We start from the raw sequence: 18,178 nt of genomic DNA, 5'->3' as shown, positions 1-18,178 counted from the left end.
CTATTCGATCCTCGGAGTTTACAGGACAGTTGTATTTTGTGAACCTGCTCCTTGATCTCCATCCCCGTTTCCATGTGCCTGAGTTTGGTCTCTGGACTAGTGCAACAACCTCCTAACTGGTTTCACTCAGAGAAAAATCTAACAGCAGGACACTGGCTGAGGTTCCCCATGGCACCCTTTGTGATCAGTCACTGCCTGCTTCAGGGATACCTGGCCCATTGCTCCTGTAGATTTACAAACAGTGCTCCATGGTGTGCCAGGGGTTCTTCAGAAGTGCCCTGGGACACGGTGGGCAGTGGGCCAGCCTCCCTTTCCTAGAGGTTCTGCAGAAGAGTTCATCTGGAGAAGGCATCCTTCAGCTAATCCGAGAGTTTGAAAACAATATCTAAGGAATTAAGCATGCCATGCTGTTGGACTTAAGGCCAGCCTCAGCTATTTAGCGTTCCTGGTGGGGGGAAATGCAGTTCTCCAGCAAGCATTTGTGAAAGTACACAGCATTACGCTGAGAGTGATGGAGGGTAGGAAAGAAGATGCAGAACCTGCCCTTGCAGCATTATCAGCAGACTGGGAAAAGATGTGCAGAATTCAGCTACAATAGAAAAGCAAGCTGTTCATTGTGGCTGTGAACATTTATGGGGAGCCCAGTGTGTCCAGACTCCATTCAAGGCGCTGGGATCCCAAGAGGACAGCAGCTCTACCCTTATAGAGGGCTCGCTGTTATAGTGAATACCTCTAAATGGGGCTGAGAGCAGATCCATAATGGCAAGAGAGATTGGAGCGGCCTTCTCTGGAAAAATGGGCTGTAAGCTGAGACCTAAAGGATTTGACCGAGATGGGCAAGGGGTGGTGGTGGTGAGGGTCACTCTAGGCCCAAGGAGAACATCTGTGCAGAGAATCATGCGCTGTGATTTTTCCTTCATGTCCCCTTTCACAGCAGCTTTTGGGCAAAAAGCCAAGGGAGTTGCACAGGGATGAGGAGTGCAGTTCTCAAAGGGAGCCCGGGTCCACCCAAGGGAGGATGTAAAGGCTAGGGCTGGCACTAAGTTGTGGAAGGGCTTGAATGCCAGGCTAAAAAGCCAGGTAGGCAGTGGGCATGAAAACTTTTTGATAAGGAGAATGGGGTCAGCAATACTTTTGGAAAATTAAAGCAGTGGTGGAGTGAAGATTAGATTTTCGGTTCTTGACTATTTCATTTCGAGTTTCCACCCTGGGAGCCCTTCAGAGGTGTGACTGCAAGGGAACTGATCCTAGGGTTCATGCTAGTTCCACTGAGCCTGACCCCATGTCACCCAGGGACCCTGAGCCAGACCGTGGCCAATAGGATGGCTCTTCCTACATCGGAATGACTTTATTTGGGGAACTCTTTGTTTTTCTTAGGTTTTGATGAAGAAGGAAGTCTGTATGTTCTTAAGGGTGATCGCACAATTGAGTTTGATGGCGAGTTTGCAGCTGATGTCTTGGTGGAGTTTCTCTTGGACGTAAGCATTTATGCACAGTGGCCCTGCGTGGCGCTGTTTGGGTTCAAATACAGGGGGAAGTAAAACCCCAAATTAAGAACAGAGAAGGTGGATAATCTGACCTGGTCTAAGAAAGACTTCTCAAGCTTCACGAAAAACTAAAGCGTGCCTGTATCACGGCAATATCTACGTCTACTGGGAAGCTGGCCCTTCAGTCACCTCAGAAACTGTTTTATTAGTGACCAGAGGGTCACAAATTGGGACTGTGTAGTAGTAAGATGTTAATTCTCTTAGCAATTATACACAAACATCCCCAGAATCCCTTTGGCTTTGTTCCAGGGCTTCTGAAGAAAAGTGTAGGAGAGAGAGTTGGGTAGTCCCTGGAAGACGAGGTAGGGAGAGGAGTAACAGTCTGCTGAGTGACCCCTCAGGCAGGATAAAAAGAGGCAGGGCTAATGAGCCACCCAATATCACACTCCCTCTCAGCCGTGGAGGTCCAACACCCTGGGGTCCACGTGCTCAGGCAAACAGAGGAACAAACATTATAAAAATATTTTTCCATAGATAAACTCACACTTTCAGTAACAGCTGTGAAGTCAAGTTCTTTTGAACACAGGTGCCTGTGCAGATAAAGAACATCCATACTGGTGATTCCTTATCTACCAGCTAGAATACAGTGGCCTATTGCCTTTTCCCCACTGCCTCAGAAACCCAGAGACAGGGTGGGAAGTAAGTTGAAGGTTACTTCCTACAAAAAAGTGCGCATAGGCTCTGCTTGACCCTCTCGCTAACCCATACCTATAAGCCCTCAAAAAAGCTGAGGGAGGCAACAGGACGACTGTGGGCCCAATGGCCCTGCTCTCGCTCTATCAACCAGGAGGGGGCTTTTAGATGCAAGTACCTTAAAGAATAAGCAGTGTCATTGACCCACACAAATGGAAGACCAGGGCGAGGGCAGATTTTAGGCTTGATCAATCAGAGCTGTAGCTCCATTTTTCTCTGTAAATCACAGATAATGCTCTTTTCGGTGTGTTGGCTTTGTCCTCAGGCTGACTGTTCTCAAGTTGGTTATAAGATAGCCAGAAACAGGAGCTGATATATCACATTTCCTCATTCATATCCACTGAGAGGGGGGAAAATCCGGCCTCCCATTGCTCTCTTAAAAGGAAAGTAGAACTTTCCCCAGGCCTTCAGGCTTATCTACCCTGGAGATTCATTGGCCAGAATTGGGTCACATGCCATTCCTGAATCAATAACCGGCAAGAGAAATGGAGTTGCCCCCAGACCGATCAGCCTACCCCTTGAGGTAAGGTCAGTTCCTCTAAGGAAAGAACTGTGCTCACGGGGGAAGGTGGGATGGACGTTGAGGCACCAGGACCTAGTCCACAACTTCCCCCCCAAGCACGCTGTACATGTTCCTGATTTCCCCTCTGGGGAGGGAAAATTTCTCTTATTTGAACGTCTTTTGTGTCGTGTGTGTGGCATTCCAGCTCATTGAAGACCCAGTGGAGATCATCAACAGCAAACTGGAAGTCCAAGCCTTTGAGCGCATTGAGGACCATATCAAACTCATTGGCTTTTTCAAGAGTGAGGACTCAGAATGTAAGTTGTCTGTCAGCCCCAGCCTGTCACTCTAAAGGCTCTTTTCCCAACAAAGTGTGTTAGATTATCCAGAAAGAAGATGAGCCATTAGCACATCATGTGCTGGGTAGAATAGAGGGAGAATCTTCCTTGCACCGTATGGAATGGGACAAATGAGCAGAAATTATGCAAAACAGGCGGGGGAGCTGAAAGAACATTAAGGTTGGGCCTTGTTCGCTGACCTTGAAGGGGGCCGAGTATTTGACAGAAGAGAGAAAAGCCCTTCCTCCACCTTTTCCACCTGCCCACCAACCCGTGGGATTCTCTCCCCAGATGGGGCAGAGAGTGGGCTGTCTCTCTGACATCGGCAGCTCCTGTGGTCAGCAGTTGGAGAGCTTCTCAGTTACTTGGACAACGTTAGAGGAAAATCTGGGTAGGGATGGGCTTGGGAGCTACAGCACAATGTGGAAGACTGCTGGCCAACCCCCCTGACCACCAAGGCTGCCTGCAATGGCACAGCCACGCCCTTTGGTACACTCCCTTTGCAAGCTTTGTGGCCAGCTTTGGGGTGGGCAGAGGAACATATCAGACACCACCACAGCCCACACAGGGGTGATCGGCGTAGCGAGTGGGAGTCAGGAAGAGAAGGAACCAGGAAGGCCAACTACTTGAGGATATTTTTTTAAACTGCTTTCATCACAAGGGCCCTATATGAGTTAAGGCTTTTTCTGGTGTCTGAGCCTTGGAGAGAGGGACAGTGTTAGAAGGAGCGGGCATAACTATGAAAGAGAATCTGGTAGCATTCGTACGTGTGGGAGGTGCAAATAAGGGCCGCTCGTAACTATTTCTGGAAACTCCAAAATATTTTGAAATTATTTGTAAAGCCGTTTCTGTACCCCATGGGCCAACTGGCATCCTTAGTCATCTCATCAACAATCCACCTATTTTCTCTCTCCCATGACCCAACTGTCTTCTCATTTGCTACATAAAAGCCTCTATTCACCCTCCTTAAGGGTGTGTTTGCGGGAAGGAGCCTAGCCAGGGAGTTTCAACCAAGTTCTTTAGGTGACTTTATTTCAATTTTCACATTCCTATATAGATGCTGACTCCTCCGGGGTGCTTCTCCTGACCCCTTCCACTTTCTCCCCTTCATTTCACTTCCTTCTATGTCCCTTAATCCTTTTCTGCCTTCCCTGACCCCCTCAATTGTGTCTATCCATTTCCATCCTTCTGTTTCTCTCTCTTCCTCCATTAAGCTCAGGATAGCATATAGGGAGGGAGACGAGGCCAAGATTGGGATAAGAAGTACATCTTCCAGGGAATTCCCTGGTGGTTCAGTGATTAGAAATCTGTGCTCTCACTGCCGAGGGCCAGGACTCGATCCCTGGTGGGGGAACTAAGATCCCACAGGCCGCGCGGTGTGGCAAAAAACAAAACAAAACAAAACGCATCTTCCAGTTTCTACCTTCCCGCACCCTAAATGAATAACAATAATAGCTCCATTTAACTAACATATATCCTATGCCAGGGCCCATGCAAGGAGCTTTCTGTAGACGCCTTAGTTTCATTCTCACAACTAGCCTGTTAGGCAGTTACCATTATTATCAGCATTTTAATGATGAGGAAATGAAGGAACAGAAAGGTTGAGTGAACTCACCCAGTATCACACAGCTAGCAAATAAACGGTGGAGCCAAGATTTACACCCCAGACATCTGACTTTAATGCTCATACACTGAACCACTGGGCTGCACTTTCAAGACTTCACAGCTTTGTCGGGTCATGGCACACATGAAATGTGACCATGTTTGTAAGGCACATAGTGGTAAACTGGAAGAGATTTACTTGGGCTTAGCAAAAAAAAAAATTTACCTTCTTAATATAATAATATACAAAATAATAGGAAAGATGTCTAATATTACATTGTATAAAACTACCAAGTAAAATATTTTTAGATTTTGAATGAAAATCTTGTGCTTGTTTCTAAGAATATAGTTTTTGATATTAGGTTTTATGCTTGAAATAGCAACATACAGTTCCTGATCAAGGTTTTAAATGATCTCTTCGAATTCTGGATAGTCACCCTTGACCAGAGACTTTGCTGGCACATGTGGATGGTGGCAAATGACAGGACAACATTCACTGCTTTTTCTTTGATTGATGAACCATCTTTTCTTGCCATTGAACAGAATTTAGATAACCTATTCTCTAAATTGTCCTTCAGGAATGTGAGCATTCTTTCCATTTAACAGCTATTACTTTCCTTTTCAATGACAAATGTAGTGTTAATATTTCTTATGATCATTTGAATAGATTTCAAATCCAACTGAGCTCTTTCATATTATATATTTCAAAATAATAATGAAGCATTTCCTTAGGAATATGCAATTATCGCTCTACTGGTCTTACACATTTTTCTTAAGATTTAAATAATAAAATTACTAGTGAGCCATTTTAACCTCCTTTTTAAGGTTAAATTTTTGCTTTTAAATTGATAAACTTCGTCAGTACACTGTGTATTTCACACGGTCCTTGCAATTTTCAGTTAACTTCATTCAGGCTCTCAGCAAGGTCCGGCGTGTTTTGAAGCCAATAATTGATCCTTCGAAGAGTTTTTAACATAATTCAGTTTTTTCAATTCACCTCTTAGCTCATAAACTCTTAGTAAAATTCCCCTGGGACAGTTAGACTGCTTTAGTGTGAAACAGCAGAGACAGGTCTTCTGAACCCATTTCTTCACCTAGAGCTAAGAAGAGAAGGGGCTATCAAGATTTGGATGTTATCAGGGTCACTTTTTTAGTAACAATCTTATATGTGGAATTCAGACCAATAGGTAAAGTTTATATCACAAAGAATTTCTGTGAATAAATACTGCTTGAATCTCAAGATTTTCAGAATGAACTTGACAACACAGTCTTTACACCTTCTTGTCATTACAGCCTCACCATCAGTTCTGAAGCCAAAGGCCTACAGTCCTCTTTAATGAGTCAATTAATTATATTATGTCCAATTATTATTTTTGAAAGAAATATTTTTTAATTTACAAAGACAAACAATAATACATTATGAAAACTCCATCTAGAATTAGATTGGCTAATTGTTAATATTTACAGGCATTAGAAAAAAGAAAGAAGGAAGGTAGGAAGAAAGGATGGTAGGAAGGAAGGGATAAATTGAATAATTCAGAAAATTAAGAAAATCAGTTTTGTGCTCGTTAGGAATACCTAATACCAGATTTTGTTGATAATACTGATTACGATGATTACTAACCTAATAAACAGATAGCAATCATGCATTCCATTGGTGTTAGTAGAAAAATATGAACATTACAGTAAATTAAATCAAAAGAAAAAAACTAAATATTTTAGAGTCTCACAAACCTAAAAACTTCACTGATGATAAACAAGCTTGGACTAAAGTAACAATCACACCGAGAAGATCCAGTGGGGAAGACAGGGGAGCAGCCTCTCTCTCGCTGTGATGCTTGCTAGTTTTAGGCACAAAATAATTGTTATTGAAACAGAACATTTATAGAGGGAGCCATTGTTTTTATTAATTTTATTATTAATTTTTTATTTATTATTAATATTAATATAATATTAACTACCGTAAAATCTGAATGGCTGTAGAAAACATCTAGAAAGATTTATCACCAAAAAAATTTACGTCTGTCAAGCTCCTTGTAACGTACCCGTGGCCATCACACACTGGCTGAAAGCATCAGGATGTTCTACTAGGTATCCCCATCTCTCTGTCTATTTCTTCTTGCCTTTCAAAAGAGGCCAAGGTCAGTGAGTGGGGAAGCTAGGAGTGGATAAGGCACCCAGGGAAGCAGTTGTTGAGAGTCCTATATTTCTGCTGTAGTTTGAGGGTGATTGGTCAAGAAAGTTTAATGGCACAGAAGGCATTGGCTTTGCAAATGGTCCCAAGCTTTTCTATAGAGCAAGAACAATGGAGAGACAGTGGAGAAACTGGAAGGATTTAAAACATAAGTAGACTGGAATAGTCTTAGCAGAAAAGGATGCCTAAGAGATTTGGTACCAGATTAGAAAGGACCTGGAAGAACTGGGAGGCTACATCTTCCAGGGAGGTTGGGCGTGAAAGTCCATCTCCAGCTTGAGCATGTAGCTATGGATGCTAGCGTTGAGCAAGCGTGACAAGAACTTCCTAGGGGAACTCAGCTGATGGCTAAGAATGCCAAACTGGGGGAAATGTGGAGCTAAAGGGTCAATACCCAGTATGGAAAACCCGGAGGGATGGGCAAGAAAGGTGAGAAAATGCTAAGACACGTCTGCAATAAGCTGGAGGTTGAAGGCTGGATATTCAGGAGCCCATTCCAGAGGGGAAAGAGGAAGTATCGTATAATATCACTTATATGTGGAATCTAGAAAAATGATACAGATGAACTTATTTGCAAATCAGAAATAGAGACACAGACATAGAGAACAGATGTATGGATACCAGGAGGGAAGTGGGGTGGTGGGATGAATTGGGAGATTGAGACTGACATATATACACTACTATGTATAAAATAGATAACTGATGAGAACCTACTGTATGGCACAGGGCACTCTATTCAGTGTTCTGTAGTGACCTAAATGGGAAGGAAATCCAAAAAAGAGGGGATATATGTATATGTATAGCTGATTCACTTCGCTGTACAGCAGAAACTAACACAACATTGTAAAGCAACTATACTCCAATAAAAATTAATGAAAACAAAACAAAAACAAAAAACAAACTAACAAACAAACAAAAAACAGGAAGCGAGGGCAGGAAATATCTAGGGAATCACATGAGATCAAATAGGCAGAAGAATAGACTGGGTTTCCTGGAAGACAGCTGTTGTTTGGGCAAGGCTAAAGGCTCAACCACAGTTTGAAACACCAACTTGGCGAATTACCTTTCTCTACCCTTCTTCATCTTAAAAGGGATGTAGATTGGCTCCTCAAGTGAAGAAGAGAGATCTCTGGACACAGATCAGGGCCATTCTTTCTATGAGGATAGGGGTTCATGGAGGCGGGGAGAGGTTCACCTGGAACAGGGGGTCTGGGAAGAGGGGACAGAGGATTCTGATGGAGCCCACTGCTGCCTTAGAGAGACGTAAATAACTTAGGTACGGCTATAACCACTCCACTTTCTATACTCTCCCACTTTCTCTCTGTTCATTCTCCAAATCTCTCACCCACCTTCTTCCCCTCCACCTAATCCTCTATCCCAACTCTCAGGTTTTATGATATATTTTCTGACGACCCAACTACTTTTATGAGGAATGAGTTTGTGTAAACGTGTATCAGTTTGTACAGCTGTTCTTGTAAATTTTTCAACCCCTGTCTCGCCTGTGCTTATTATGCTTTCCTCTATTCTAGCAGCTATCACTTGCATTGTGGTTCTTTAAGGGCCCATAACCCTCCTTGGCTGTGAGCCTTTGAGATCAGTGTCCTTGTCTTACTCGTCTTGGTGTCCCCTGAGTCAGCATGATTCTTGAAATGTTTTTCATTGAATATTAGAAAATTCTGCCTGCTCCTGGGATTCTAGCTAAAGCTTATGCCTCTGATGACTAAGGGATATGAAATTCCATGAAATGGAAAGAAAGGGAATCTTGTTAAGAATGAATCATAGGATCATTGACTCTCAGGATTATAGACTTTATGCAGAACAACCACCAACACCACCACCATTACCATCACCCTCACATATCAGACAGGAATACAAATGTCTTTACCAAACAATAACTGTCTAGGTGTAGTGAGGCACAGCATGGCCACAGTCATGTGGTCTCATGCTTATCTTGACCAGTTTAGATTCAAGTTTGGGGCCAGAATCAAGCAAGGGCTTGGTTAATTTTTTTTTTTTTTTGTCTGCATCGGATCTTAGTTGCGGCGTGTAGGATCTTTGTTGTGGCACTTGGACTCTTCGTTGTGGTGCACGGGCTTCTCTCTAGCTGTGGCGTGTGGGTTTTCTCTTCTCTAGTTGTGGCACGCAGGCTCCAGGGCGCATGGGCTCTGTAGTTGCGGTGTGTGGGTTCCAGAGTGCGTGGGATCTGTAGTTTGGGGCATGAGGTCTCTAGCTGAGGTGTGCGAGCTCAGTAGTTGTGGCGAGTGAGCTTAGTTGCCCTGCGTCATGTGGGATCTTAGTCCCCTGACCAGGGATTGAACCCATGTCCCCTACATTGCGAGGCAGAGTCTTTACCACTGGACCACCAGGGATGTCCCTGGGCTTGGTTAATTTTAAGTCATCTCTCAGGAGATCAGAATGAAAAAAGAAAACAAAAAGAGGAAAAGAAAAACTAGGAGTTACCCAAAGAAGTACTCCTGTTAAGAAGTTTAAAATTCTTCTGTGATGTCATTTTTGATTGAGGTGCTTTGCATACTAGGTGGGTTTTCTTCTTACTCGGTGCTCACTTATACAGCAGTACTCTTTAGAGGGCACACGTAACTAGCAGTGAGTTTGAGTGAAAAAATTTCTTTTGGTTTTTCTCTCCCTCGTCCTCTCTTGGTTTCCTCTGTTTTCTCCTTTCTGCCACCCAATTTCCTAAAACACATAAAAGTGTGATAAAGAGTTCCTCTTTTGGGTGATAGAATGCCAGTCAGTCCAAATTCCTTGGGGTTTATTATCAAATAATTATCTATCTAAATAATGGCTACTAAATAACTATCCAATCAGAATTAATTGGTTTCCCACTTTCTCTACGTTATTTAAAAAGAGAAATTTCTGATGCAGTGTGTATCTTGAAAATGTCTCTCCCTTTTATCTTCTTCCTCTTAGATTACAAGGCTTTTGAAGAGGCAGCTGAACATTTCCAGCCGTACATCAAATTTTTTGCTACTTTCGACAAAGGGGTAAGTACCTATAAACCCCACTTTAACCACTTTTAAGATTGAACTTCCCACCACTTTTCTTTTGGCCACATTAACCATCCTCTATCCATTAACACTTTCTCCAGAAGTGTTAGAAATATGGCAGTGAATAAGAGATGAGTATGAAGATGATTAATTCAGAAGCTATATAAGGGTATTTCTGAAAGCATCCAATAAAGAGAGATGAACCACTCTTTATCACCTTTAACACTAAGAATGGGAAGTGTGTGAGCCCAGAGTGTGCCGGGACACTGGTCACTGCTTCCTTTTTGTTTAGGGCCATCCTCTGCCTTCCTGGGGTTGCATACTTCCCCCTCTACTGGGTTAGGATGTGGGATGGAGTGGGGAGGAGCACTGACCATGTGAAGCCCTGGTGCTTCAGAAAGTTACTTTCATCCTCAGGAGAAGCTATTGATGTACTTGTCTATAATTCAATGGATCTATATTTTCTGGATGTGGCAAGTTCTTTTTTAAGCCAAAGAACAGCAGAGATAGAGGGATCTTGAATCAATGGGTAATTTATTTGGAGTCTACTAAGGTTGGAGTACTCCACTCTGGCTCCAGTTACTACTAAAATGGCTACTTATTGAGTATTTTCTTTGTGTTGGGCACAATTTGATATATTGCATCTATACTATTTCTAATCCTTTAAACAACTCCAAAACAACTCTGAAAAGTAAAATACCCTGTTTCCCAGATGAGAAAAAGATTTAGAAAGGTTAAGTAGTATCCAAGGTCTCCAGCGAATTAGTAGTAGTGCTGAGATCACAGCTTAGGACAATCTTTACCTAAAACTCATGCCCTTTCTTCTGTACCACACCATTAAGTAGAAGACTCTGTATCTGCCCTTGAGATTCAGGGTGCACACCCACACACCCACATTCATACTCACATCTACACAACACACACAGAACACACATACACAACACCCATATAACCACACACAATACACACACTCACACAACATACAAGTGTAACACATACCTCCTCACACAATCACACTCACACCCACACATATATAACACTCCCAGTACACATACTTTCAAACTTACATCCACACCCTCCTACACATACATACCCCAACTAAAGCCCTAAATCACAACATTTACTAGAACAAATAAATCTAGGACAAACTAAGTCCTGATCAAATTCAAATGGTAAAAGTTGAAAGTAAAAAAGGTAAAAGTTACTCCTACTGAGGAGTAAGGCATTGATGAACAGTTCTCATGGGCCTTGATACTATGAGGAGTTCAAGTTTTCTGTGACAAACAAGAGGAAGCCTGTAGATGCTGGAGCAGGAAAGGAGTATGATGAAAAGAGATTGCGTTAAATATATAGACATAACCACTTCTATGGATCTGACCCCAGTCTACAAGCCTATAATCCAGAAGAGAGCTCTATAATCTAAGTAATGTAATCTAAACTTGAAGAAAGTTTACCCTAATCGTTTGGATTAGAGCTGGGAGAGAGCTTGAACAAGAACATCAAAGGGAATAATAACTATCATTTATTAAGTACTTTTTATGTGTCAAGCTTTGTGCTAAGAGCTTTACATAGGTTTTCTCATTTAATCCTCTCAACACCCCTGTATAAGAGGGATTAGGATTCTCAGTCTACAGAAGCTGAAACCAAGGCACCAAGAGATGAAGTGATTTGTGATTTGCTCAGGGTCACATAGTGAGTAGGTCAGCCTGACTTCAGAGTCAACTGCTCTGTACTACTGCACTCCAGAGAAAGAAACACTACAAGTCAAATGATTAGCTGCCGCCCGGCACATAGTAAGCATTCAATAAATGTTAGCCAGTACTATTGTTAAGAAGAGGCAGTCATCTAAGCCCAGGAGGATGGAGGTTGGGAGGGGATATTAGTAGAGAAGGGGAGGTCCAGAGAAGCCTAAAGTAAATTCATCTCTGGCATTTGGTTATGATGGGCCAGGAGTGAATAAGGTGGCTCCTGGGTAAGAACTCATCTGAGGAAAGAGAGAGTCAGGCAGGCAAGTCAGGCCAAGCAAGAAAGCCTCAGTTCTTAGAAGGGTGGTCCAATGCTGAGTTCAGGGTAGTGTCTGTTTTTAGATGTGCTTCCCAGCCCAACCATATGGCTTCATATCTGTGGCCCATGAAAAAGGTGAGGTCAGGCTATAATTAAAAACTCAGAAGGCTCTTCACTAAAAACTCTGTAAGACATTGAGTCATAAGTGGCCTTGTTCATACAGCCTTGTGGAATTTTATAACATTTATAAAGAGAAAGATGCACTCTCTACCTCTATACAGAACACAGAAGGAAGATCTGTTTCACTGAGCGGACCGGATCATGCCATTTGGGACTTGAGAACTTGCACTTATCAGTTGCGGAGTGGGGGAAATGGTTGGGTCCAGAAGGCATAGCTGCCCCCAGTCCAAGCCTCAGTGGTGTCCAGCAGGGTGTGCTAAAGCAGAAGAGGTGGGTAGAAGGACCTGGTTGTGAGACACATCCTAGGGAATCCCAGAGGGACCTGGGGAAGGGGAGGTGCTTTATAGACGTTTGAAGTCAGGAGAGGCAAGGGCCCAGGAAGCCCTAATACAGTCCCAAAGATGAAAAACTAACTGGCAGAGGTTGAGATGACTAGAGGACCTGGCCACTGTCGAGATGAAGGAGAGAAAGATGAGAGAAGACACACAAATAACTTAAGATGGCAAGTCTCTGCTTCAAGACAGCGAAGATTGTAAAGCTACTGAAAACATTAGGAAATCTAGGAAGAAGAATCTATACATAGGAACATAAGATGGGGTGATGAGCTCTAATCTCTACAAGCTGGGAAGACATTCAACTGGAAGGATCTTTCATTTATTGATTCATTCACTCACTTAGCAAGCATTTATTGAGTGTCTGTTATGTGCCAGGCGCTCTTCCAGATGCCAGGGACACAACATTGAGCAAAACAGATTCCTATCCTTGTAGAATTTAGAGTTTAGTATATGGGAGTGGTGGGGAAGGTCTGGGAAAGGAAAAGACGGGAAGACAGAAAGTAAGTAAACAAACCAATAAATATATTATATTAAATGTATTATATGAGTTGGAGAACTGTAAAAGAGGATGAGCTATCAGGGCCGCTGATGTAGATTTGGGAGTTTAGTAGTTTCCAACCAATGTCCATATTGGTATGCCCCAAGGAGCTTTTAAAAGCAAGGATTCTTGAGTCCCATCTTGGAAATTTGGATTTTTCTAGCATTGCGACCAGGCCCAGAAATATGCATTTTTCTAAAAGCTCCCTGAGAGATTTTACCTGGCACACAGGTTTGGGACCAACACTGATCTATGGATCTTGATCCTACATCAAGCCACACAAGGGCCTAACCTCCCTGAAGCAAACGGAGCAAGAGTCAGAGGGCTAAGGATGGTGTCCACTCTATGGCACCTCACAGCCTGAAAAATGTCAGTTCTAATCATCTCATGCTATCTCCCACTGGCCTGTTCTTTTCTCGGAGTGAACAGTGAGAAGCAAAATCATTTTTTGAACCATATTGGGCCAAAAGAAGCTGTGATTCTCTAAACAAAGTTGATGGGCAAGACAGATGTTGAGAAGACCTACATTCATTGAGTTGGTTTCATCTGCAACAACCAAAATGGCTTGCTAACTTGTAGAAGAACATCTGTTATCAAAATTCATACACATGCAAGTGTCAAAAAAATTGTACTTTGTAACCTTCTTGTCTTTGGCATACTCCATTCCAACTATTTTTTTTTAAAGTACAAAAGAATTCATTATATGGACCTCTTGAGTTTTTAATAGCAAAATCCATTCTTACCATCCATGAAACAGGTCTCCTCCCAGAACAGAACCTTGGATATAGTAGACCCCACTAAATATTTATTGAAGGAATGAAAGAATCAATGTCTCAATCAATCAAATCTCCTTCAGTCTTTACCATCCAAGATACAATTAAAAGAATGGAAGAAAGGAATTCTCTGAGATTCAAAATGAGGAAATTCTATGGTAGTGAATGGGGATATAGTGAACAGGTCTCTGGAAAATTTTGCTCAGGGTTCCAAAGACTTAAACTTACGAACATCATAATCCAACTTTACATTCATGGTCTTAATACTACAGACCCTAACATACGCACACATATACACATGCACACTCACGTGCATAGGTGCGTCTCCACTGCTTACCTCAATGGAGGGTCTGATGAGCTCCTTTTCACCTTCAGGAAGCCTTCGTTCTAGCAGACTGTGCTAGGGATGAACTGATGAGAGCATGTTACAAGAGGAAGAAGGAAACCTCTCACTATGACATGTGCAGTGTCAAGGCAATACTTAAAGGGACATAAATTCCTTTCTGTACAGTGTCAAGGAGAAGGTAATTTTCAGATGAAAGGAAAGTTGGAATGGAGGCAAATTGTTAGTTGAGAACACTCTGCTTGACAAATTGAGTACTCAAATTGTGCCTCAGGTTCGTCATTTGTAAAAGAAGTATAATAATAGTTCTTACCTCATACAGTCAAAGTGGGGATTCATAAAGTAATCAACTGAAAACACTTTGCAGCAGTGCCTGGCACATAGTAAGCCCTCCATATGTTTGCTATTATTAGTTTTTGCTCATCTGCTCACTTCCTACTTCATATAAGCAGAGTTTCCTGGTTCCTAAAATATGTAGCAAGTGAACTCAGAAAACCAGAATCCAATGTCATTTTCAAGCCCATTCTATGATGGGCCCAGCTTTGTGAAGAACTGTGTGTAAACCCAAACAGTGGTTGTAGAGTTGCTCTTTCCTCCCTTCCTCCAACCACACTCCTCACCCCCACCCCACTGAAGAGGGAAAAAAAGTAAGAAAAAACCCCCACACCTTCTTGTCCTTTAAAACAGAATCAACATGACCATTAAATCTCTTTGACTGCGGCTCTTAACACAGCTTGTTTTCGTTAGCTCTGAGTAGGATGTTGGTATTTCTTTCCCTTAAGTCCTTAAGAAATGTCTTTTGGAATATAGTGACCTGGAATGAATAGCTATTGACGACAAAAGTCATAGGGATACCAGTGTGTGCTCAGAATGGACCTCCTTGTGTAATAGCTTATGTAACACCTAGTTCCTCCCCCTCCCCAATTAGTCACGGCTGCCCTGGGCCTCCGCACTGTTGGTTACCACCACAGGGTGTCAGCTCTTAGGCAATTCCTCTTTACTTTCCAGGGAACCACTGTTCATCCCTGTGCTTTCTTGGACCACAGCTTTGAACGAGAAAAGAATGGTATTTGGCTTTCTACAGAGCGTTGCACATTCCAGGCCTCTCAAATCATTTCACAAAAGGAGATGAGAGTTCAGCAGCTCTGTAGGTGAACACAGCAAGCATTCTGCCCTGACCAGACCGCGTGGCCACGTTAATGAAGAGCGCAGATGGCTCCTAGGCTATGGGCTGGCTCCCCATGCTTTTTATTTGGTAAAGGGTGAGCAACTCATCCCAGCTTGCTGGGTACTATCCCAGTGTTAGCACTGAAAGTCTGAATCCTGGGAAACCTCTCCACTCTGGACAAACCAGGATAGTGGGTCACCTTCTGACAGGTAACTAACCAGGCAGTTCCCAGAGCCTGAGAAACCATAAAACAAGCCCAGGACTGAGAAACAACCCTTGGGCCAATGCTTCAACCAAAATAGCAATTAGGGTTTATGAGCTGATTGAGGACAGATTACTGGGTTGGCCTCTGATTCTGAGTACCTGTATGCTTTAAATGGTTTCTGTCAATTGCCTGTTCTATCAAAACTGATTCAATGAAATCCATACATCCCAGGACACTGAACATGATCTGTTGACATTTGCTTCCTCCTCCAGCCCCTGGCAAATACAATAGAGTGATGATGATGGTGGAATTAAATTTCCCACCTTTCATTCTGACTGCTCTCTGGCCCTAATTGGATCTTATTTGCCAGAGAAGTTTTTTTCTATCTGTCCTTTGATCACAAAAGGAGATCGGTCCAGCCAGGTGGACCGATGAGTTAGGTGATGAGTTCCTATCATTTCAATGTTTAAGTTAAAACCATGCATACACTTTCATGTCTTTTGCAGAGAACACACACACTTGTAGCTGGACAACCCATTGCTACTCTAGACTAGTATTCAAGGAAACTATTGTCTTACTTCTAACTGTTACAGGTTGCAAAGAAATTGTCCTTGAAGATGAATGAGGTTGACTTCTACGAGCCATTTATGGACGAGCCCATTGCCATCCCTGACAAACCCTACACAGAAGAGGAGCTTGTGGAGTTTGTGAAGGAGCACCAAAGGTGTCCCAGATGGCATGCAGGGGTGGGGGCAGGGGGGATCCAGGGCCTGGGAGATGAAGAAAAGCCTCTCAGTCCTACCATTTCAGACCCCCAAGGGCAACAACCTGGAGTTAGTAACCCAGCAGAACTGAACTCAGTAGTGTGGCTTTGTTGGTCATTGATCAGTGGCAGGGATGTCACTATATTTTCTGAATATGGGTCTACACTTGCAAACAAGGTTAGATCACCTCCCTGCAGTGAGGAAATCACCTCATACAGTAGGATATAAGTAAATTCTACAATAATAATGATAGTGATTTAGTGACAGCCTCCTAAAGTACTATGCTAGGTGCTTTTGGAAACTATTTTACCTACTCTTCAACATTATGGGGTAATTATTATCATCCTAATTTTACAGATCAAGGAATTGGGCTCAGGGTAGTTGAGTAACTTAGTCAAGGATGAACATTTTATGCATAGAACTTCTGGGAGAGGAATAGTTGATACCACCAGCTCTAGCATGGATCAGCAAGCTTTTTCTACAAAGGGCCAGATAATGAATATTTCAGGCTCTATGGGCCAGATGGCCTCTGCTGCAAACACTCAATTCCGCCGTTATAGTGTACAAGCAATCACAGGCCATATGTAAACAAATGGGTGTGGCTGTGTCCCAAAAGATGTTTATTTATAAAAACAGGAGCCATTGGTTGGATTTGACCCACCAGCTGTAGTTTGCTGACCCCAGCTCTTAAGGGAGGGACAATACTGGAACATGGAATATGGTGGTGGTTCACCCTCTCACCCACCCACCCTCCCCTCCACATGCTCACATAGGTTCATTGAACCTGGAGCATCATGATTCCATCACCCAGTCAGCTTGGTCCCTACAGGGATGCAGCACTTGGGGGAACAAGTATCAACATGTCTAACAGTATCTGTCAACATTCAAAAAGAAATGAAACCATGAGCAAAAGATAGATTCAACCTGCTCCTCCGAACATCCCTAAAGGGATTTTGATGGATGACCCTGGTGATAAAACAACTGTAGTTCTGGGCTGTTTTCTCTCCTGCGTCTCCTCATTCTGGGCCTGCTCTGGGTTCTCAGGAGTGGCAGCTGTATGTGAGGAGGGAAATGGCTTCTTGGCCTGGGAGTGAGCTGACTCCGTGCCCTCTGACACATTATTTGTAATAGACTTTATAATCCTTGGATCAAATGGGCCCATGAAAAGGCTGAGAGCTTTAGGCCCAGCTCTGTGTGTGACACAACAGGGTCAATCTGCTCTGTCTCCTTAGGGGAGAAAACAGGTATGTAGACACTCTTGAAAATGGACCAACATCTCATTCTACATTTCACTGTACTGAGGCTTTGGTGTCAGCAGAGGTAATCCCTACTCAAGAAAGCTCATCTTTTTTTTTTTTTTTTTTTTTCAGACCCACTCTACGTCGCTTGCGCCCAGAAGATATGTTTGAAACATGGGTAAGAAAGTAGCAAACTCTTTCTGCTTTGTAGAGATGGGTACATTCCCCAGGAGGAATACCCCTTTGAGTTCCAAAACTCAAACCAAGTCTTATTTGCCTGGAGTGGATGGCTGGATGGTGGAGAATTTGAAATGTGGACAATATCACACTGAGTTACAACCCAGTTCTTCTGGGCTGGCCAGTAGGCAAAATTACTCTATCTCTGAGTTCATTTCCTAGAGTTTCTACTGGCTTTCATTCACTGGCCACCAGAGACCCAAGGTCACATGGTAGAAGGAGCTCAGACCATGCGTTACGTACAGACTTGAGCTCAAGCCCACAATCTGCCACCTAGTAGCTTTGCATCCTAGATCAAGTCACGTGGTCTTTCTGAGCTTTAATTTCTGTATCTAAAATCAGGCTTTTTGTAAGGATGAAAGGTGTGAAGAACCCAGACATAGCGGGTACTCCATTAATGCATGGTAGCTGTTTTTGTAAATATCAACTCAAGGCACCAGAAAACGCTGAGTCAGACTGTCCCCTAGGTCTGTGTCACAGACAAGATGTAAGGTGGGTCAAATAGCATTAGA

The 18,178-nt window shown here is 43.0% G+C and overlaps 1 protein-coding gene across 1 annotated transcript in view; it reads left to right on the top strand.

Annotated features, from left to right (window-relative positions):
- CASQ2 (calsequestrin 2) overlaps positions 1–18,178 on the top strand; it is a 63,596-nt gene that overhangs the window by 24,037 nt on the left and 21,381 nt on the right. Inside the window, exons 3-7 of the mRNA XM_059901279.1 lie at positions 1,378–1,478; positions 2,948–3,059; positions 9,805–9,878; positions 16,021–16,151; positions 17,562–17,607. Of these exons, the coding sequence (XP_059757262.1) occupies positions 1,378–1,478; positions 2,948–3,059; positions 9,805–9,878; positions 16,021–16,151; positions 17,562–17,607 (464 nt within the window). The remainder of the gene's footprint in view (positions 1–1,377; positions 1,479–2,947; positions 3,060–9,804; positions 9,879–16,020; positions 16,152–17,561; positions 17,608–18,178) is intronic.

Source organism: Balaenoptera ricei, chromosome 1 (genome assembly GCF_028023285.1).
Source record: "Balaenoptera ricei isolate mBalRic1 chromosome 1, mBalRic1.hap2, whole genome shotgun sequence".
NCBI classification, from domain to species: domain Eukaryota; kingdom Metazoa; phylum Chordata; class Mammalia; order Artiodactyla; family Balaenopteridae; genus Balaenoptera; species Balaenoptera ricei.
The sequence above is the reverse complement of the archived record's forward strand: the minus strand, read 5'-3'. Positions and strand labels throughout refer to the sequence as shown.